The sequence below is a fragment of the Notamacropus eugenii genome, chromosome 2, assembly GCF_028372415.1.
Source record: "Notamacropus eugenii isolate mMacEug1 chromosome 2, mMacEug1.pri_v2, whole genome shotgun sequence".
In the NCBI taxonomy this organism is placed as follows: Eukaryota; Metazoa; Chordata; class Mammalia; order Diprotodontia; family Macropodidae; genus Notamacropus; species Notamacropus eugenii.
This window is the reverse complement of record NC_092873.1, coordinates 523,163,521-523,184,060: the sequence shown is the minus strand read 5'-3', so window position 1 is coordinate 523,184,060 and position 20,540 is coordinate 523,163,521. Positions and strand designations below refer to the sequence as shown.

The 20,540-nt window shown below is 42.5% G+C and overlaps 2 protein-coding genes across 5 annotated transcripts in view; one reads left to right on the top strand and one right to left on the bottom strand.

Annotated features, from left to right (window-relative positions):
- DOCK7 (dedicator of cytokinesis 7) overlaps positions 1-20,540 on the top strand; it is a 157,125-nt gene that overhangs the window by 52,424 nt on the left and 84,161 nt on the right. For all 4 annotated transcript variants that reach the window (XM_072649711.1, XM_072649710.1, XM_072649709.1 and 1 more), the window contains exons 13-14: positions 101-194; positions 962-1,124. In XM_072649711.1, the coding sequence (XP_072505812.1) occupies positions 101-194; positions 962-1,124 (257 nt within the window). The remainder of the gene's footprint in view (positions 1-100; positions 195-961; positions 1,125-20,540) is intronic.
- On the bottom strand, positions 11,228-20,540 carry ANGPTL3 (angiopoietin like 3). Its single transcript, XM_072649714.1, has 7 exons — positions 19,980-20,540; positions 19,315-19,425; positions 17,957-18,071; positions 17,116-17,229; positions 14,834-14,929; positions 12,279-12,545; positions 11,228-11,458 (listed from the first exon to the last, which is right to left on the bottom strand). The coding sequence occupies exons 1-7, from the start codon at positions 20,472-20,474 to the stop codon at positions 11,274-11,276; spliced, it is 1,383 nt and encodes a 460-aa protein (XP_072505815.1). The 5' UTR covers positions 20,475-20,540; the 3' UTR covers positions 11,228-11,273.

The following is a 20,540-nucleotide window of genomic DNA, read 5'->3' as shown; positions in this document are numbered from 1 at the left end:
GGAACCTTCTCACCGAATCCAAGAAGGCAGTAGGAAATCACAGTTTTTCTTCTCTCAGTTGTATCTTCCCTATAAAATGTGTTTTATTTTTTCCAAACAGGAAGGAGACCGCTTAAGCGATGAGGATCTATATAAGTTTCTTGCTGATATGAGAAGGCCGTCTTCTGTCTTACGGAGATTAAGACCCATTACAGGTATGTGTTGACTTTGGAGGAACAGGCTTGTGAGCATTTTTGTTTTGTTTCCTAGACATTACAGTTACCATTGTATTTACTCACGTCTCCTGGTTTCACAGGAGTGCCCTATATCCTTAGGTGTTCCGTATGACTCTAATTCTTCACCTTCGCCTCATTAAACTTTCAGAATATGTGGCTTGAACACAAGGGAGTTGGGAAACTGATCATTTATGTGCTGAAATGAGGAGATAGTTTCATGCAATGTCTAGAAATAGATTTTTTCCCACCCATGGGACAAAGCAATAATTTATGAAGATAATAATGACGGTGTTGACATGAGTCCACCATTTCAGAGTAGACTTTTGCTCATTCCTTCCAAAGTCCATGTCAGTTTATCTCCCTTGGACTGCTGAGAGTCTGGTGCCGATGTGGGACATCTTGTCTCATTTTTGAAATATTGAATGTCTTCCTCTAGAGCTCTTGGGACTGAAGAGATAGTTTCTCCAGCTGTTAGTAAATTCTTTGCAAATACTCATCACTTAACAAGTGGTTGTTGAGTTTTTCGATGACCTGTTCCATTTTGGATTAGTTTGGGTCACGAATCAGGAACATGAAATGACAGGAATCAGACTGTACTCATTTTATTGCTTTTGGAGTTTCTCCAGGTTCCCAGATAAGGAACACTGGACACATTCAGGTCACCCCTTTATCAGAAGCAAGTTTAAATACAGATTCTAAACTTTGTTTTCTTTTGGTTGTTGTAGTAATCCTTTTTTAATGTGCAGCTCAGCTGAAGATCGACATTTCTCCTGCACCAGAGAATCCCCATTACTGCCTAACCCCTGAATTGCTGCAAGTCAAACTCTACCCTGACAGTAGAGTTAGACCTACTAGGGAAATCCTGGAATTTCCTGCCAGGGATGTGTATGTCCCGAACACTACTTACAGGTAAGAGCTTTTCATCTGACATCGAGGAAGGGGCATTAAAAATTAGCTACTTAAAGACCCAAACGTAGAACCTAGCGTGAAAGAGGAACCAAGGATGTGTGGACTCACAATGCAAAGAAATTTACTATCCTCTCATGGAGCCATCTGCCGCACCCCCAGAACCCTTTAACACAACCTTTAGAAGTAATGAAAGAAATCACCTTCATAAAATCTTAATCGTAGAAGCAGACATCGAGAGGTCAGGAATTTACAAAATTTTTAAACACCCTTTGCCAAGATAATTCCAGAATCTATTTTTTAATCCATTTCAGTCTTTAAAAATGTCCTATCCTAAGAAATGCTTTCAAATATCTAACCTAAAGATAGTGTTTCATGTTTAAATTCATTTCCTTGTGCTCAGTCTTTACCAGATGAGTAAAATGGCTTTTTACTGTTCTTTGTATAACTCTTCATATGCTGGAAAACCATTCAATCACTTTGCAGGTTTTCCTTTGCCAGGTGAAATGACTGTAGCATCCTAACCTTTCTTCATGAGCCTTTTTTTTAACCATTTCATCGTCTTTTGTCTTTTCTCTGAAACCTCTTATGAATTCTCTTATCGCCTCTTGGTATAAGCCATAGAATTTTAGAGCTAGAAAGGACATAGTCCTCTAGTCCAATTTCCTCATTTTATGGATAAAATTAACTGCATCCCAGAGAGTCACTTAGTTGAACTTGACAGATGTTTAATCTGAGGCTTAGATGTGAAACCCCACTTGTTCTGGGGTCATAGACCCAGTCATTATCCCCTGTTTGCAGGTGGCATTCTGCACTATCTTAACTGATCAATATTAAATCTGTTTTGGATTAAATTTTCAGTTTGTTACTCAAAAGGTCATGTATTTCTGAGTGAGCTTTTCATTAACTTCAGTGTTCCATGGATGAGCGTGCATTATTCCTGTTGTTAGTAATTCTGAACGTTGGGGCAGGTGGTATAGTGGAAGAGGGGCTTTGAGTCACAGTACCTGTTTGCTTATCAATGAAAGCTCTTCAGAGATTCCATTTAGCCTTTGTTTTATTATTGGAAAAGCTGAGACATTTTTAAAATGCTCTTGAGAAACACTGACATTTTCCTTAAATGTTAAGAACAGTCTCAGCAATTAGAACAGAATAATTACGATAATTTTCAAATGACTAGTTTCAAAGTCCCTGTTACCAATGAATGCAGAAGAGTCCGAAGGGGAAGAGCTTGGCTTTTCAGTAAGTGATGTATCTTACTTCATCCTGCCTTCATTCATTCATTCATTCATTCTGTATATAAAACGTGGATTATTTAGTCTGGTTTGCAGAAGTTCTGTTCTCTTGTTACTGATTAAAAACAGCCACCCATTGAACTTAGTATCATTTTTGCTAAGATTAGATGTTAGAACATTTAAATAATGTGTATTGTAATAGAGACAACATTCAGAATTTGTAGTAAGGTTTCTTTTTACGTTAATATTGGAGTGGAAATGCTATTGATAACTGGCCTCATTTACCATCATGTCACTGTGGTGCTCAGAGTGCTAAAAATGTCCAGCAGCAGTGGTGATGTGCTAGGAAATGACCAGAAAGGCAGGTGGGGCCAATTATCAGTAACGTTTCCACGCCCATGGGGCGCGAGCCACATTGATCTGAATGTGGCTGATCAAATGGGATGGCTCAAGAACCTGAATGGTCTCTAGGGGCTCTGTGCCATGCCTTCGTTGATGGGTTGGAAAGATCTCTACGGCAAAGGGGAATGTTTTTGATTTAAATTTTCATTTGTTTGATACACTTGATGTGAATCCATCCCATGAGGAAGTTTACTTGTTGGATCAATATCTTGAAGTACCATTATATTTTATCCTGCACCGTATTGTTAAAGGCCTACACAATTCTGCAAATAAACCGTCCAGTTTTAGGAATAGGTCTATGGAAGTTGAGCATGAGACCAGGCCTTGAAAGGTCATCTAGACTCCCCCACTCTATTCAGCAGTGACTGCCTCTAAATTGTCCTGCTAATTACAGAACCTGACATTCATCCCAAGCATTAAATAGTGAGTGTAAGAGAGGAACCACAATTTTTTTCCTTAGGTTCATTAAAAATCTTGCAGGAGGATTCCTTCTTTTCCCATGAGTGAGCAGTTTATTCCTAGAAAATGGTAGCCCCATCTATGTTCATCAATAAGATTAGGCGTATTCTTTTTAAACATTTATTGAACAGGAGCCCATACCATAGACTTTAATAGTTTTCATCAGGGTAAATTGGCTTCAGGTTAAAATCGTGCCTAACCATATTCCTTCTTGTATTTGTGCAGCCCTATAAAAAATTCTCCTGTAAAATGCCCATAACCTGTTAACAAACCTTACCATTGATAAATTGTGGTATGTGACGTGAAGGTTATTAAGTTTCATATTTTACGGAGATGATCATGCTGCTGTGTGAGTCGTGTTACCAGAGAGAGCCGTTGAAGCGAGTAGGATACATTATTTTATTCTGGAAAGAGATTAACTGGTTTCTAGATAAAGGTGTCCTCAAGGGAGTGAACAAAGCTCGGAAAATGGAAGCAGTCGAGTATGGTTAGGCTCCTCCTTAGCAGCCCTTTTCTGTATGGAAACATTTTTATTAATCACTTTTCATTGAAAATATGTAACTGAAAATGCCACGTAATTGGAAATTATGTGACCGGAGGTAGGACATTACATTTTGGAATGTAGGGGCCCATGACCAAGACTTGATAGCCTGATTTATTATAAATTAATAACTAGAAAAACATTTATTAAGAATTTACTCTGTGCCAAGCACTGTTTTTGGTGTCAGAAATATTAAATATAAGTAAACAAGTTAGTTTCTGCCCTCACAGAGCTTATCCTCTAATACAGAAAAACCATAAATGTAGGGGAGGAGAGGAGAGGAAGAGTTTGGGCACTCGAGCTGGGAGAAGAAGGTGTAATCCAAAGATGGTGAATGAAGTGGCACTCTTGGTCCGGGACTGGGAAGGAAGAAGCAGACAAGGCAGGCACACCGTGGGAGTGTGCCAGGCAAGTCAAGCCGCCATGACTACCACCACCTTCTCTCAGATAACCTCAAGCCCAAGAACCTTGAGAATAGCAGGGACTCCCCAAAACCTGCCCACCTTCTGCCCTAGGTCATGTGGCTGCCAGTGAGGGGAGCTATCTCTGTGAAGAAAAGGCCCCTTTGCCTTGCCATTATCAACAGCAGCATCTAACCATTGGCTGTTGATGGTAAACTTGAGAGCTCATGGGGTTGTCCTTTTCCCGTCCCTGCTTCCAGCCCAGCCCTCCTTTCTGCGCTGCCCTCCCCCCCCCATTACCCTAGAAACAACCTTGGTGGAGATGCCTGGCAATTGCTTGGATCGACATTATAGCCATAGCTTCTGAAGCCTGGCCAAGATAGACCTTCCAGTCAAAGCCCTTGGCACTGGTAGATGGTTCAGAATGATACGATTTTATGGATGGAAATGACATTAAAAAAGAGATGTTACCCCCTAGCTTTGCTGCTGCACCCAAAGGACCATGGCACTTTCTAGCTGTCATTGTCTGAGTTGTACTCTCTTTTTACCCAAAGAGGAAAGGGAGCAAGGTTCCACCAACTCTTCTTACCCCCGTGGCTTCTGTTCTAGCGCCTGAGTGGCAGTGTGCATCCTGGTTACTATAATATACTGTGATTTGCTCTAATCTGATAGTTGAGAATCTCATTACTGATATGTTACAAGAAGATGATGATGAACAGTGGAGAGAAAGGAAGGATTAATTTTTCAGCATGTAGCAGTTTTAAGACTAAGTAAAGAAAAATAAAACTATATCCTCTGGAAGACAATAACTACAGCACAGAAAAAATGACGTTTAAGAAAATTTCCAGTAATTTATAGGAAAAAATAACTAGGGTGAAGTTTGGAGCCACTCTCTCTCTTTTTCTTGCATATGTTACAGTAGGCAGAGGGAGAGGCAATGGACAGAACGTGGCTGAAGGTATCACAAAATAATAGCTAGGATTTACATAAAGTTTGAAGGTCTGCAGCTTCCTACATGCTAGCCATTTTCCTCCACACAACAGCCCATGAGATAGGTGCTGTTGTTGGCAAAGCAGACAGACTTGGTGTCATTGGTTTCACTGTGATTTGTGGAGGTAGATCCAGGACCAGAGGTGTGCAGTGGAAAGGTACGGTTTGTTCAGTGAAGTGGGTCTGACCCAGGGGATGGTAGAATTGTCTTCTATCCATGATCTTCAGGATATAGGGCATGTGGTAGAGAGCAGTTAGGAGAATGAATAAGGTGAAGCTGTTCGCCTTCCAGTGTGGGAAGATGATAATTATAGTGCCTAAGAACTTTCTTATTATTAGAGTCGTTAGAAAGCGTATATATAGACAGTGGGCACAGGTGAAAATTGAATATGATGGAATAATATGTAAAAAAATAAAATTAAGGAGGGAGAAAGGAAAACGCACTGGGAAAAGAGGAAAGGGAAAGACAGAATGGGGTGAATTATCTACATAGAAGAGATGCAGAAGAACTTTTATAGTGGAGGAGAAGGTGGGGAACGTAGGGGGAATGCTTGAACTTTATCTTCATTGGAATTGGCTCAAAGAGGAAATAACTCATTTCGGGATAGAAATCCATTTTACCCTACAGGAAAGTAGGGGAAGGGCATAAAAAAGGAAGGGCAGCTGATAGAAGGGAGGGTGGATTGGGGGAGGTGGTAGTCAGAAGCAAAATATGTTTGAGTAGGGACAGGTTTAAAGGAGAGAGGGAGTAGGATAAATGCTTGGAAGGAAATGCAAATTTACAAGAGTATAAGGCACTTCCCAAATGGTAAATGGTCAAAGGATACGAACAGGCAGTTTTGAGATGAAGTAATCAAAGCTATTTATAGTCATATGAAAAAATGCTCCAGATCACTCTTGAAGGAACACTATTAAGGAATGCCAATTGCAGCAGCTTGGAGGTACTACACCGCACCTATCACATTGGATAATAAGGATAGACAAGGAAAATGACAAGTGTTGGATGGGATGTAAGAAAACGGAGACACTCATGCACTGTGTGTGAACTGATTGAACCGTTCTGGAGAACAATTTGGAATTATGCCCACAGGGCTATAAAACCATGCATATTCTTTGACCTAGCAATACCACTACTAGGTCTGCATCCCAAAAGGATGAAAAAAAAAAAGAAACAGGACCTATGGGTAACCAAGATATTTCTAGCAGCTCTTTTTGTGACGGCAAAGAATTAGAAATTGAGAGGATGCCCATCAGTTGGGGAAATGGCTAAGCAAGTTGTAGTATATGATTGTGAAGAAATACTCTTATGCTGTGAGACATGACAAGCAGAATGCCTTCAGAAAAACCTGGAAAGACGTAGATGAACTGATGCAAAATAGAGTGAGCAGAGCTAGGAGAACGCTGCGTGCATTAGCAGCGATGCTGCACAGTGACCAACTGTGATTGACTTAGCTGTACAGGGATCCAAGGCAATTCCAAAGGACTTATGATGGAAAATGCTGCCCACCTCCAGAGGAAAACTGATGGAGTCTGAATGCAGATCGAAACCCTTTGTTTTTTGGTTTGGTTTTTCTTTCATAACGTGACTAATCTGGAAGTGTGTTTTGCACAACTGCACATGTAAGGCTTATATCAAATTGTTTTCCTTCTTGAGCAGGGGGAAGAGAAGGGAGGGAGGGAGAGAATTTGGAACTCAGAATTCTTTTAGAAATGAAAAAAATTGTTTTTACATGTAATTGGAGAAAAAATAAAATATTAAATTAAAAACAAAATAAAAAAATAATTTTTTTAGAAAGAGGAAAAGCTTGTCATTGGATCGCCCCTGCCCCTCCTGCTAACCAGTCCATGTGGAGAGATCTTCAGGAAGTCAGCTGATATGGCAGGTGATAGCTTACTCAGGGATGGGCTGCCCCACTCTGGAAGCCGTCTCATTTCTCCTAGCCTTGGTTTTTTCATTTCCAGGTGATAGTAATAACAGCTACATCCAAGTTCTGTTGTAAGGATCACAAGAAACAGTGTATGATAAAACGCCGTGTCAGGTGTTTGTGTGTAGCTCTCTTAACTCCTGTGTCAGCTAAGAAGCCCCTCCAGGGGCAGGACTGCCTTGTTTTTCATCCTTGTATTCCCCTTGTCTCGCATCCTGTTTTATGACTAAGGTAGGTGCTTAACAAATGTGTGTTGTGTTGAAGGCCATGAAATTAGTGGAGATTGTCAAAATAGCAACGTATTCATTTGTAGGAGACAAAAGCCTGGCATCTAGATGAAGCAGTGACAAAAGGGAGGAATGAAGAGGGCTCAGCCCTTCTGACTGTCCAGCTGCAGTATAAAGCAGGTCTCATTCAAATTCTTTGGTCCTGCTTTAAAAATAAAACAACTAAATTGAGGAAGAGACCAAATCAGCAGGAGCCAGGAAGAGTCCGGCACCTTTGCCCATTAACTAGTAAATCCAAGAGTAGAAAAGACTTGTGGAGGGGCCTCGTGTGACAGGAATAGCTGCATAAGCAGGAAGGCAGTTAATGAAGGGCCACGTTCCTCATGATCTACTTCAAGAAGCTCTGAATGCCAGCGTAAAAAGTGTCAGTGGCGTAGTGTTTGTTTTTCTTTAAAGAGAACAGGAGGAGATTCCTTTCACAAATGTCTCTAGTCAGAAAATTCTTAATTAAAGGATTCAGGTGATCATTTTAGGCAGTTTTCTTTTTGTAAAATTTGGAAGCTTTTGCACAGACAGTCCATGTAGAATAAAGAAAGACTCTTGAATGGGGAGAACCATCTTTGCCTTAAATATTGCTGCTAACTGTGTAGTATCCAATATGTACAACAAGGAATTGCCACAAAAACCAAGAGTCACTCCATGTGTGACTGGGAGCAGAGGGAAAGATGCAGAAAGTAGGGCCAGCAGTTACTAGAGTGTAAAAACAAAAGGCATGAATAGACATTTCAAACACACACAGAGGCATTTTTTTTAAAAATAGGATGAGTTTCCTAAGAAAAGAAGATTCAGAAATGTAAGGGCTGAAGCCTGGTTCTCCAGGAGCCTGAGGAAGTGGAAAGGAAATCACTGCAGGAGTCACATTGAGAACCAGTGGAGAGATGAAACTGTATTGTGTATCCAGAAGCAAGGTGGGGCTGGGGGAGCAGTGGGTATTGTGAGGAAGACTTGTCTTAACCACCAGAGAGGTCAGGGGATAAGGGCTAAACCAAGGTCTCTAGAGTGGGCAGTTTGGATTTCATTGGTCACCATGGAGGGCAGAGGGCAGCACCTCATATTCAGCAGGTGCTTAATAAGTGCTTGCTAATTGACAGGGACAGAATCCATTCTAACTTTGTAGCATCTAATAACTCATCCCACAGAGCCCATGCACTGTCTATTCAAGCTGAACTTAATAGAATTAATGGAACGAAGAGAAATGCTCTATTTTTATAGTGTCACAAGGTAGAAGTTGTGAAAGACGATTAGGAAAAGTTAAGAGAAAATTCAACGATAAATAATTTTGCAATCCAATAACAGCAGGATTTATGTAACATTTTTTTAGAAATATTATCTTGCTTGATCATCACAACCCAGGAAGTAAAGGCTTTAATTATTACCCTTTTACAGGTGAGGAAACTAAGACCAAGAGCAAGTGACTTGGCCAGGGTAATGAATTAATGATCATTTATTAAGCATCTGCTGTGTACCAGGTACTGTGCTAAGCACTGGCAAAGGACAGCCCCTGCCCTCAGAGAATTACGAGTCTCTTGGGGGAGACAGCAAACAGGCAGTAGTGGGGATTGGGGAAGGCTTCCCATAGGAGGGGGATTTTAGAGGGTTCTTCAAGGACTCCAGCAAGGTCAGCCGTTGGAGTGGAAGAGCTACAAGATGGGGGGTCTGGTTGGGGGATATTCTGGGGGCCCATGAAGGGTAGGTGTGGGAGAATGAGGCGGAAGAAGACTGGGAAGGGTGGAGGGGGCAGGTTAGGAAGGGCTCTGAATGCCAAACAGCATTTTATGTTTGATTCTAGGGGCAGTAGGGAGCCACTGGGGTTTATTGAATAGGGGCGGACATGGTTGTACCTGTACTTTAAAAAAATCACTTTGGTGGCTGAAGGATGGATTCGAGTGGGGAGAGACTGGAGGATGCCCAGCAGCGATGGCAGCGATGCAGGCAGGGGGAGAAGGGAGCGCATTTGAGATGTTAGGAATGGGAAATCCACAAACCTTGGTGACAGCTTGGAGGGGAGAGATGGTGACAAGTCCAGGATGCCTCCTGCATCGTGAGTCTGATGGGCTGGGAAGAGGGGGGAAGGTGGAGGGGAGAATTTCTCATGAGTTTAGTTTTGGACATTGAGTTTAAGGTGTCAACCAGGCATCTAGCTCAAGGTGTCTGAAAGGACATGTGATGTTAGATGGAGAAGTGACATTAGAGTTAGTGTCTGCGGTTAGATTTGAATTCAGGTCTTCCTGAATTCCACACTCAAACTATTGTGTAACCTGGCTAGATATTTATTTATTTTGGGGGTGGTTATTTGGAATTTTTAAAAAGATCACTAAATGAATAAATAAATTGTAAATCTAGTGTTATTTTGAATTTTGAAAAGGCAGTGTAAAGATCGTTACTTAGTTACAAAAGAAGGCTTTTTCTTTATTTTTTAAAAAATCGTTTGTTGCAAAATGATTTTATTTTTATGGGATCTTTTAAAGCAACACTGGACTTTTGGTTAAACAGTGTTGAAATGACAGCCCTATTGCCTCTAAAAACTATGTTTAGATAAACATTTGACTTTCTGGCTTGCTACTGCAGAGTTCCTTCGAAAACTCAGCTCGGTTGCTGGTCTATCCTGGCGTACAGTTTAGTGATCTCTCCGGCCTCAGTGTTTGAGCTGCTAGTCATGGTTTTATAGGCTCCATTATCTTAGACTTATTTATTTTGGGGCTAAAGTGTCTCAGAATGAGCAACAGGAAAGAAGGTTTTGTGACTGGAGGGTGAGTAATTATGAGGCCCCCCCATTTTAGTGAAGGGTCCACCATTCAGTGTTCGAGAGACTCGGACTCTTTAGACATGTTACAGTCACTTTAGACATAGACTTTTATTTATTGAATTGCAAAATGTACATACAGGCCTATCAGAGTTACTGCTTCAGTTCAAAGTCATTTGCTCATTTTTTTTCTCAGAATGTTAATTGTTCTTTTTTTACTTGGAAGTTTCCAACAGCATCATTTCTTGTATCTGTTTTAGGGGACTGATGTCCCGGATCCACTTGTCTTTGGTGTAGCACTTTGATTTATCCTTTTGTTATATTCTGACAAGATAATTTTTGAAGTATTTTTACAGGTGCCAGTGTCAAAATGCTATAAAATTAATACACTCCCATAAAGTACAAAAGATTTGTTAATAAGATACAGTGATATAAAATATAAAAGTCAATATGACTTAATGATGATGATCAACTGCATTTACTTAACAACCGTGAACCAATTGAAATACAGTAATTTACCCTGCTTCTTTTGGTTTCATAAATAAAGTATAAAAAGATGTGACAAATTTTTCTCCAGTTTTTAAGTTTTACATTATGGATTTTCATATGTGCTGCTGAACAGATTGAGTTCAAGTTTTAAATTAATAATATGACAATACTTCATAAATGGAGAAGTATCTGACCTTCACATTTATTCATGTTTATGTTTTTAAAGAACTTGGTGAGACTGTGAAATCAGACTGCATTATGAATATTAAAAACAAAATACTTCTTTGTAAGGTTCCAGTTAATAGGGTGATCCTTAAATGGAAAATAGGCATGCCCTTGCTGTGGTGTTCAAGGTTGTTTAGAAAAGTCCATCTAAAATTGATTACAACATCATGAAATATTTGCACAGTCGATGTCAGAAGGCATCTGATTTTGAAAGGTAAAGTTCATGAGGTGGTGTGATGACAGCTTTGACCTTGAAATACATTTGTAATCGTTTTAAACTCCAGATAAATTCTTGTTAAAGAAGAAATAGCTATGTGAAATTGACCTAGCAAACACCCTAGAACATCAATTAGCTCTGAATGCCTTTTTAAGGCCTTACTTGCTGATTATTAAACCACAGTAAGTTGGGTTGAGTTTAATGTTCAATTTATTGTTTTTTGGAAACTTGCCTGCGTTCATTCAAAGCTTTCCAGGTCTGTTGGGTGGATTAACATTTTGGTTGTCTTGAGGGAGTAGAGCCTGCCTTTGGGAGACTTCCAGTACAGGCCTCTTTTCTTCTCGGGTTTGCCTTTCAGTCGCGCCTTGTTGTACTTGCCGTTCAGGTTGGTTTCTCCACATACGTTGTCCCACCACCAGCCACCTATGGAAGAGAGGCTGTATGACACACAAGAGCACCCTGCCTTCCCTTCTTGGTTCCCCAGGGACCAGATGATCTCGCTGGCCTGGAGCACTTAGAGGTTCTCAGCTGTGCTGGTCGGCCTCTGCTCTCCCCAGGCTGGGTCCTGTTCTCGACCTTCCTAGAGCTTAGCAGCCAAGAAGCCCAGGTACTTGTGGGCCACGTTTAGGGCCTTAGGACCAGGCCTGTGGTGGCTCGAGGGGATGAGGAAGGCCTCATGCTACTCGTTCTGCATTCCTGTTTAGGCCTTGGATTTTAGCTACACTATCCACTGCAGTTCAGATGCCCATGATGTTCTCAGGGTAATTCATTGGGGCAGAAAAGGTAAGGTGACCTTCTGAAGTATACGCAAAGGTCATCATGCTCAGAACCGGAATGTGTCCCTCCGACTAACTTCTGAGCCCCATCCCAGTCAATGTTGGGATCGCTTCTAGATGCTGTTACCAAGTCTGCCTGGGGAGTGCACTTTTATTTTCTCTAAATAAGATAACGTCTCGTGTGTTATGAACTTGAATACATTGGCAAACATTGCTTATTTCACCAAATGTGCTAAAGGCGAATTCCTGGGGCTTTAAAAAAGGCAGATCTCCTCACTCAGCTGGCACCAGATGAATTTCTTTTTTCATGATAGTTGCGAGGCTTTGCTGATAGAAGGTAAAGCTGACCCTAATTCTTTAAGTTTTTGCATGTAAGCAGGACTTCCATATTATTTTTATTCACTTCCTTAGCACAGCATTTCTCATACGTGCAAATAAAATGTTAATATTGGTCTGAACAAGAGTACCTGAATAGCTTTCTGGGCAGTTCACATAATTCTTTGCATTATGATCCCAAGTTGAGAAGGTGAGGTCTTTGTGTTCCGGGATCGCATTGGGAATGTTGCCCAGGATCTCAGACAGGTGCAGGGTGTAGTCTGTTTCTTTACTTCCCAGGCTAAACGAGTACTCGATGGAACGCTTGTTGTCCTTCCAGTCCTCCAGCTCGATGCGCAGGATGTAGTCGGATTGCTTAACTATGGAGTAGATCTTCTCTAGGCCCAGCCAGAATTCTCCTGCAAAGAGAAGTTTCATGCATCTGTAAGTAGGAATTGCAGGTAGGGCACAGTTGCTTAAAAGACTTTGATCTGTTGATTTAATTAAATCAATTTTATTAATATTCTGGGCCTTTCAGATGGTCTCTGGAAGTATTCCTCTTTGTTTACTTTCATGGGGAGTAAAACTGAGGGATTGGGATAAGAATGTGACATCTTACATTTTAGAAAAAATTAAAATCTGCAGGTTGAGTTGGAAGCTTGCTTTTTAAAAGGGACAGCCTGTGATATATGTGAGCCTTGCTAGGTAGTTCCATTTGTAGAAAACTGTTTAGGTCAGCTCTGCGTTGGATGATTTTCCAAATCTATTGTTGGATACAGTTACATATGACGAGTTATTTATTAAGAGGATTAACTATTTCAGACGCCATCAGAAGGTTATCGTTTTTTAAACTTAGCAGCAATATAAATTGGTTTCTAAATGCCTTAAATTGAAACCACTTTTATCTCTTCACATGTAGACTTGGTCTTGTCTTTCCTGATGTCTTCCGGAAGTATGTAATATATGTTTTTGTCTAGTTGAAGCTTGATATGTGAATATATTTTTATACTTTTTTTAAAATTAAAAGTTGAGTAACCTTCAGTCGGCACAACATACTACAACATGGACAAACCCAGACATTTGTCCTTGAAAGTGCACTGCTCACATCTGTAGTCGGCCCTCTGGGTAGAGGTTTGGTCCATGGACTTTTGAGGGTAGACAGAGCATCTGATGGAGGGGGTGGGGGAAGGAGGCCATCACTGTCTGTAATTGCTGGCTGGCTTCTTTATGCATGAACCTCAGAGGAGAAAGGCTGCGATTTAAGGATAAGGAGCCTGCAGATGCCGAGTGTTTGCTTTTGACGTGGCAGCCTTGGGGCCCGGTAGTCCTTCTTGGCCATGCTCCATTCCCAGAGTTCTGCCAACTCAGCAATGGGTATGGAAAGTCACTAGTATCTTAAATGTGCATAAGGTCATGGATCTAGGGCTGGAGTGGATTTTCAGCACCATCTAGTCCAGCCCCTTCCTTTTACTGAGACCCAGTGAGGTTCAGTGATATTCCAAAGGTCACCCAGTAGTGAGCATCAGAGGCAGGATTGGAACCCAGGATTCTTTCTGCCTTACCTCCCCGTCTGTCATGCAGAAATCGTAGGGATGGACTTGATGAGACTGGGTAATCAGTGGGGCATCACATTAATAATCACCCACTTTAAATTATAAATAGGATATTTGGAGGAAAGATTCATTTTAGGAAAGGTTAGTTGACAACATATCAAATTTGGCATTTTTAAGAAAGGAAGCTTGAATTGCAGTGAATTTTGTTATTATTTCATTCAAGAGATGGAAAATGGAGTCTGCAAAGTCCTTGGTCACCACTAACAGGTTTAGTATTTTTGTTCATAGAAAGTTTATGTCTCAGATAGATGCTTTGGATAAATTTATTTGCTGTCAGCCAACACTCTATCACAAATTTTTATATATAATATTAGACTTTCTGTGTGAGATGTTTGTGGTGCAATAGATAAGGAGTTGGCCCTGGGGTCTGTAGACCTGGTTCTGTGACACGTACAGTGTGGATAGTCCTGCCTGAGCCAGCCCCCCAGCTTTGTGGGCCAGTGGCTCCCCAAGGGGAGCTCCTTGAGGCCCCTTCAGAGAGTCCTCAAGGTCAGAGCTGTTTTTAAAGACCTATGGAAATACTCTCCCTTTCTCTACCTACATATCTGTGTGAGGCTGGCTTCTTGGAACAGATGGGATACGAGAGAATCCAGCTGTTTTCTACCATAGACTTGGAAAAGATTTGTAAAAAGATATAAAACAAAGCTGTTTTTCCCACAAAATGTTTGTTTTTTAAAATATTTACCTCATAAAAATGTACTATTTATTATTTAGTACATTTATAAATGTACTATGTAACTTGTTTGTTATTTTTAAATGAATTAACATATTTCAAAAATTGATCAGTATTAATTTCCAACATGGTAGATATTGAGATGTAACCCACAGAAGCATATTTGCTCCTGGAAGGGGTCCTCAATTTTTAAGAGAATAAAGGGAACCTGAGACCTCCAAAGATTGAGAATCATCAAATCTAAGTCTAAGATCACCAGCTGCAGTGAAGGGCGTCCTGATCAGAGGACTCGTTACACACCAGCAAAGCCCCGCATCCAGCCCCATTGCTCTGGGTCCGACCTGCACTTGTACAGCTGCCTAGAGAGCTCTTTTTTCCCTCTGCAGTTCTGGGGGTGAATAAGGGCAGCGGGTGGCCTTACCGTCAAGACTCCCAAAGCCGTGCTGATAGTGCTCCCAGGTTTCATTGAAATTTTGTGATCCGTCCATTCGGTGTTGGATCACTGTCCACGAGCTGCCTGAGAAGGGTGAAGAACATTTTCAGTTACGTGGAGTGACTTCTTTAAAGCTCACAAAGAGAGAATATGTGCAGAAATACAGATTTTTATGCTCCATTGTAACGTATGATAGTTACAAATCTGGGCTGCTTTTCTGGTGGGTGGTCCTGTGAATAAAGCGCTGGGCTTGGAGTCAGGAAGACCAGAGTTCAAATCTGGCCTCAGACGCTTCGCGGCTGTGTGGTCCTGGGCCAGTCATTTAGCCTCTGATTGCCTCCATTTCCTCAACTGTAAAATGGGAGTGCTAATAGCACCTACCTCCCAGGGTTGTTGTGAGGAGCAAATGAGATCCTAGTTGTAAAGGGCTTCTTATGGGGCCTGGCACCTAGCAGGCCGTTCCATAAATGCCTGTTCCTTTCCCCTTTCCTTATTGTGACTTACAGAAGTCTAGAAAAGCTGAACAAAGACCACCTGGAAAGCTCATCACGTCATCTCTTCTCCTTGGGCTCCAATAGATTTTAATTAGGATGTGCTTGATGTCTCTTGGTATGCATTCATTAACTGCTCACTCTCTGGACGCTGCTGTGCTTGTCGCTGGCTACAAAGACCAGATGAGAATGGGCACCTGCTCACTGGTAAACCTCCCCTTCTGGAGGTGTATCGGGAGCCCCTTTCAGGTAGTGCTCATGACCAGAGAGCTTTCTGATGAAGAAATCCAAGCTATCAATAGCCATCTAAAAACCACTTTGGGTCGTGATGCAAACAAATCAGTTCTTGGGTTCCATCTCCTCCCCAACCAACAAGCAAAGCTGACCAAAAAAAAAAAAAAAGAAAGGAATGGTGGACGTTGAAGGGTCTGCAGAAAGTCAGGTGCACCTGGTCTGGCCAACTGGCCTGGCTTCTGGAAGAGCAGTTTGGCATGAAGCCCACAAGCTTACTCAGCTGGCACATTTGGGAGCACTCCTAGACCTGTGAGCCAAGGAGGTGAATGCAGGAGTGCGCAGAAGTCACTGTAGTGGCTGAGAGCTGGACATCCAGGAGTGGCTATCAGTGAGGAAGAGCCTGAATAAGAAAGGGATTCCAGAGGCAATAGAATGCTTTGTGTGGTAGGCATGCTGAAGGAGAGTTTCAGTGAAGCCTGGGAAGACTTATGTGAACTGACTGACCCACAGTGAAACGAGCAAAGCCGGGAAAGGCATTTCTACAGTAACGGCAGCTCTGAGGCCTCTGGCTAGGGCCATGACCACCTGTGATTCCAAAGCATTTAGGATGAAGTGTGCTCCTCCCTCCTGAGAGGAGGGGATTGAGTCAGGTGGCAGAGTGAGGCTGAAAGACTTGGGTACAGGGCCATGTGTGAATTTGCTTGGCTCTCCTATTTTTTTTTTATTACAAAGATTTTATCTTTTTTTAATGGTGTGGATACAGTGGGAGGAGATGAAAAAATCAATTTGTTAGTTAAAAAAATTAAAATTAATCTAAAAAGAACCAACCGCCCCCCAAAATCCCAATTGACTATAAGTTCTTCAAGACAGGAACTATATTAATTTTTAGCTTTGTATCATCAGGCATAGGGCACATTGGACACTGAATATTTGTTGATTTGGATCACATTTTCTAATAAACACGCGCGCGCACACACACACACGACAACAACTCTGGGAGGTAGGTGTTACCGTTGTCCCTGTTTTATGGATGGCCAAATGGAGACAGACAGAGATCAAGTGGTTTGCCCAGGGACACACAGCTAGGAAGCGTCTGAGGAACTCGGCTCTTCCTGGCTTCAAGCCACGCTAACCGCTGTCCTCCCTAGCCTTCTCACCCCCACTCTCCTTTGCTGTCGCCCCTGAAGAACCATCAGGCCTTTCTGTATGACTTGCAGCTAAAATCTTCCACATGTGAATCGACCTTTGAGGCCAGGGGCTGCCGTTCTTTTCTCCTTTATATCCCCAGAACGTATCAAAGTGCTTTCAATGCAAAGCCTAAGAAATGCCAGAATAGCTGATTCATTTTAGCATTCGGCATGCTGCATGGCACATAGTAGGCATTACTAAATATTTAATTATTGAATGAGGCACTTCAGAGGAGTCTTGAAGGTGAGGGCTAACTTTAAAAGGTCACTGGATTGGACCAGCTCCTGGCTGTGCCATTGCCATTACAGAGGCTCCCCTCCTGCCCAGTCACTGCTTCTCCTTTGCTTGCCTTTTTACCTGATTTCATTTCACAGTAGACATTGAAGACTTCAGATTGGCTGGGCTTGATGGCGTATATGCCGCTCGAACGCAGACCTCCATCGTAAAGGGCAGCACAGTCGGATGGACCATCTAAAATTAGGGTAGAGCAGAGTATGAGCAGAGCAGAGTAAGGACTCCAGAAGGTGGCAGGATGTAGATGGAGAACCCAAGCTGTTTTGTCTGAGGCTTTTCTGTGTCTGCCTACAGAATGCTTCATTATCAGGGCTCCTTCTACTGCGTACTGGTATGCAATGAATGCATCTGATGAGGTTTTAAAGCCAAGAAATTGGTGATGGATCAGGTTTTTCTTTGAGGAAACACTTACAGAATGTGTCTGAGAAAAGTCATTGCACCTTGTGGTAGATGCAGGAAAGATGGAAAAGGCCAAAGGCCGGTTTCTCAGAATGCTTGGGTTTGGGGCAGAGTCGTGCCTCCCATCTGTGGGCCTGCCCCTCATTACTTGTGTAGTGTGGAGAGATCAGACTCTTTGGGCTTAAGTTGCTTCGTGTGCAAAGTGATGGGCTTGGACTCGGTCATTTTCAAGGTTGCTTCTTACACTAACTGCGTTCCCTGCCTATTGTGGTATATCTGGGAATAAATCCCATGACTTGGGAAGCCTCTCAGCTCCTCTCTCGCCTCTGTGTGGAAAGTTCTACCCAGGGAGTGTTATAGAGGGACATACTTGGGGCTCCCATCAGCCAGCTTTGTTTTGTATTGTTCAGGCTCAATCCATTGGCTTAGTGGAACATTCCTGGTTCAGAAAGGTTTGCCTGGGGGATCCTGCCAAACAGGTTTTACAGACACTCAGCAATCTTACTGTTGTGTTCTGTGGACTTTGTTTCATTGGGCTGAAGAGAAGGAATTGTCCTTGGTGCTCTTTGCTTTGAAGAAAGGGAATAGTCTGTAGGTTCTTGGAAACTTGTTCTTCTTAGCTGATAAGAGAAACATGGACATAGGATCAATCTCCTAAAAACCTCTAGGACAGGCTGGGGAGGGTGGGGTAAGTGCCAGGACAAGGAACACATACAACGTTCCCATTTTTCATGGGTGACTCAAATGCCCCTGGTCTTCCTGTTTTGTGCCTAGAGGGAACCTCACCTCCTGTGACCTCAGAGCTCCCTACTTGGCATTAGGGGGAAGCCTGCCCAGGGATGAGAGCCCAGATCCGAGCGGCCCCATCCCCGGGGCTTCCTCGGTAGAACACTGTCATTTATACAGCTCCATAGAGGATGGTTTAATTCACTGCCCACCAATGTTGGAGGAATGCTGGGGCTACCACCCTCCTCACGTGGAGGGGATGCTTTGAATGCTCTGATCCTCTTTCCTCACAACAACCCTATTAAGCTAGTAGTGCAAGTACTCATTCTTATTTGACAGATGAGGAAACAGACTCTGAGAGCCCAACCCCTCCCAGCCAGTGAGAGTCCTGGCAGACTGATGTTTCCTCTCCTCCTTTCCAAAGGGATTCTTTATAAACATTCCTGTGAGGCAGGGCTACCAAGTTTGCACAGCTAACAAATGCCAGAGCCAGCCTTTGCACCTTTCTTACACAGTCCATTCCCAGAACTCTCCCCACTGCAGGTCTCAAGAAAGGTATGTGACTGAGGCACCATGGTCCCTCTCCCACTCACCACGAAAACAGTGTAAGCACTTATCTCAGCATCTGAAGGACTGTTAACAAGAGTTGCCGGATGCAACCAGATATTCCTTCTCTAATTTGTCTGTGCTACTTAGAGGCTGCTGTAGCAGAGAAGGTCACCTGCCCCCTTGGAGGCGAGCATTTGTCCAGGAGCTCAGGAGGCCCTTAGACAGCCGGCCTACAGGCTGCCCCAAGGCTCACACTTGGAACCTTTAAGATTTGGGCCCCCTGGCACAAGGGGACTCGTCAACAACCACACTCACTGCCACCGGTTGAGAAGGCAGTGAAGGAGACCCTACTGGAGAATAGCAATACATTTAATGATAGTGGTATTCTATGGCTTACAGACATAGCAGCCCTGTGGCATAGGTGGTGCAAATGACCATATCCCCATTTTACAGAAGAAGAAACTGAGTCTTGCTGAAATTGAGGGACTTTTCTGGACAGGAGCTGAGGAAGCACTCGCCTCCTTTCCTGAGCACCTGCCTGGTAGCTTTCTGCAGAGCCTAGGGACGCTCCTTTCACTATGACCTTACCTGGTTTTCCATCTCCTTTATTTGGCCGTGCTGCTTGGTAAGCTGCTGGTACTGTTCTTGGACCGTTTGGAAAAGCTCTTTGATGCTGTGATCTTGCTGTTCTACAAAAGTCTGGAGATGGGGTCTGGTTAGAGGTCACCCTGCCCGGCCTGTCCCACCCTGACCCTTTGTCCCTGGAGCCCTTGTCTACCATATCTCCCTGGGCGTCTCCATATGTGCTTTTATGTTGGATTCCAAGGCAATATTCTTTATAGCTTTTACTGAACTGACTCTTTTAGCATAACATTCCATAGATGGATGTGGTAAAAATGCAATATTTCAACAGTAGAGAATTTTTTTAAAATTCCTTAAAAAAAACCCCCAAAACAGACCTGCCTTTTAGTCATGGGTAATCATCCTAAATGTTTCCCACTTAATAGTTGTTTAAAATTTTCATTTCATAATTTGGTTTTCTACTCATTTGATCTTATATAATTTTGCTGATAAATGACTAATGATTTCAAAGCCACTTTGCTTTGATTTTTTTTTTCAGTTTAATAGTGAAGTTTGATTTGAAACATTAGATGAGCTTTGATTTTCCCAAAGGTCTTTTCTGCAGATCCGGCCTGTTTGAGGTCACAGTGTTTAGACACCTGCCCCAGAAGACAAGCCCATGCCGTCCTTACCTTGAGGAGGGCCACCTCCTGGTGTTCCTGGCCTTCGGGCTGGCTGCTCATTAACCTGATTAGCTTCTCTTCCAGCGTCCTCACTTTTTGGTGGAGTTGAATCTTTTCCTCTAAGAGATCTTCAAGCTTTGAGTTCAGTTCGAGGGATAGATTTTTCATTTCTTCATTTTTAGCCTGAAGACTTGAGGTTGTTTCACGGAGCTCTCTTTCTTCTTCTTTGATCTCATTGGTTTGTAGTGAGAGATCATAAAAAGACTTGTCGAATATGTTCAGTTTTTGAAATATGTCGTTAATTTGACTCTTGGTCTTGTGAACAAAGTCCTTGAGACCATGTCCTAGCTGAAGGAGACCGTTGGCCAGGATCTTGACATCATCCAGCATAGCGAATCTCAATTTTGGCTCTGGAGGGGGAGCATCTAGCAGGGGATGTTCCTGGTCAGTTCTAGAGGAAATAACAAGAGGGACAATTAAAAAGAAGAGGGAAATTGCTCTCATTTTTTTTTTCTGATTGGTGTTATTTAGAAGAGGTTTGGAATGACTTTCCTCTTGTAATGGACCCAG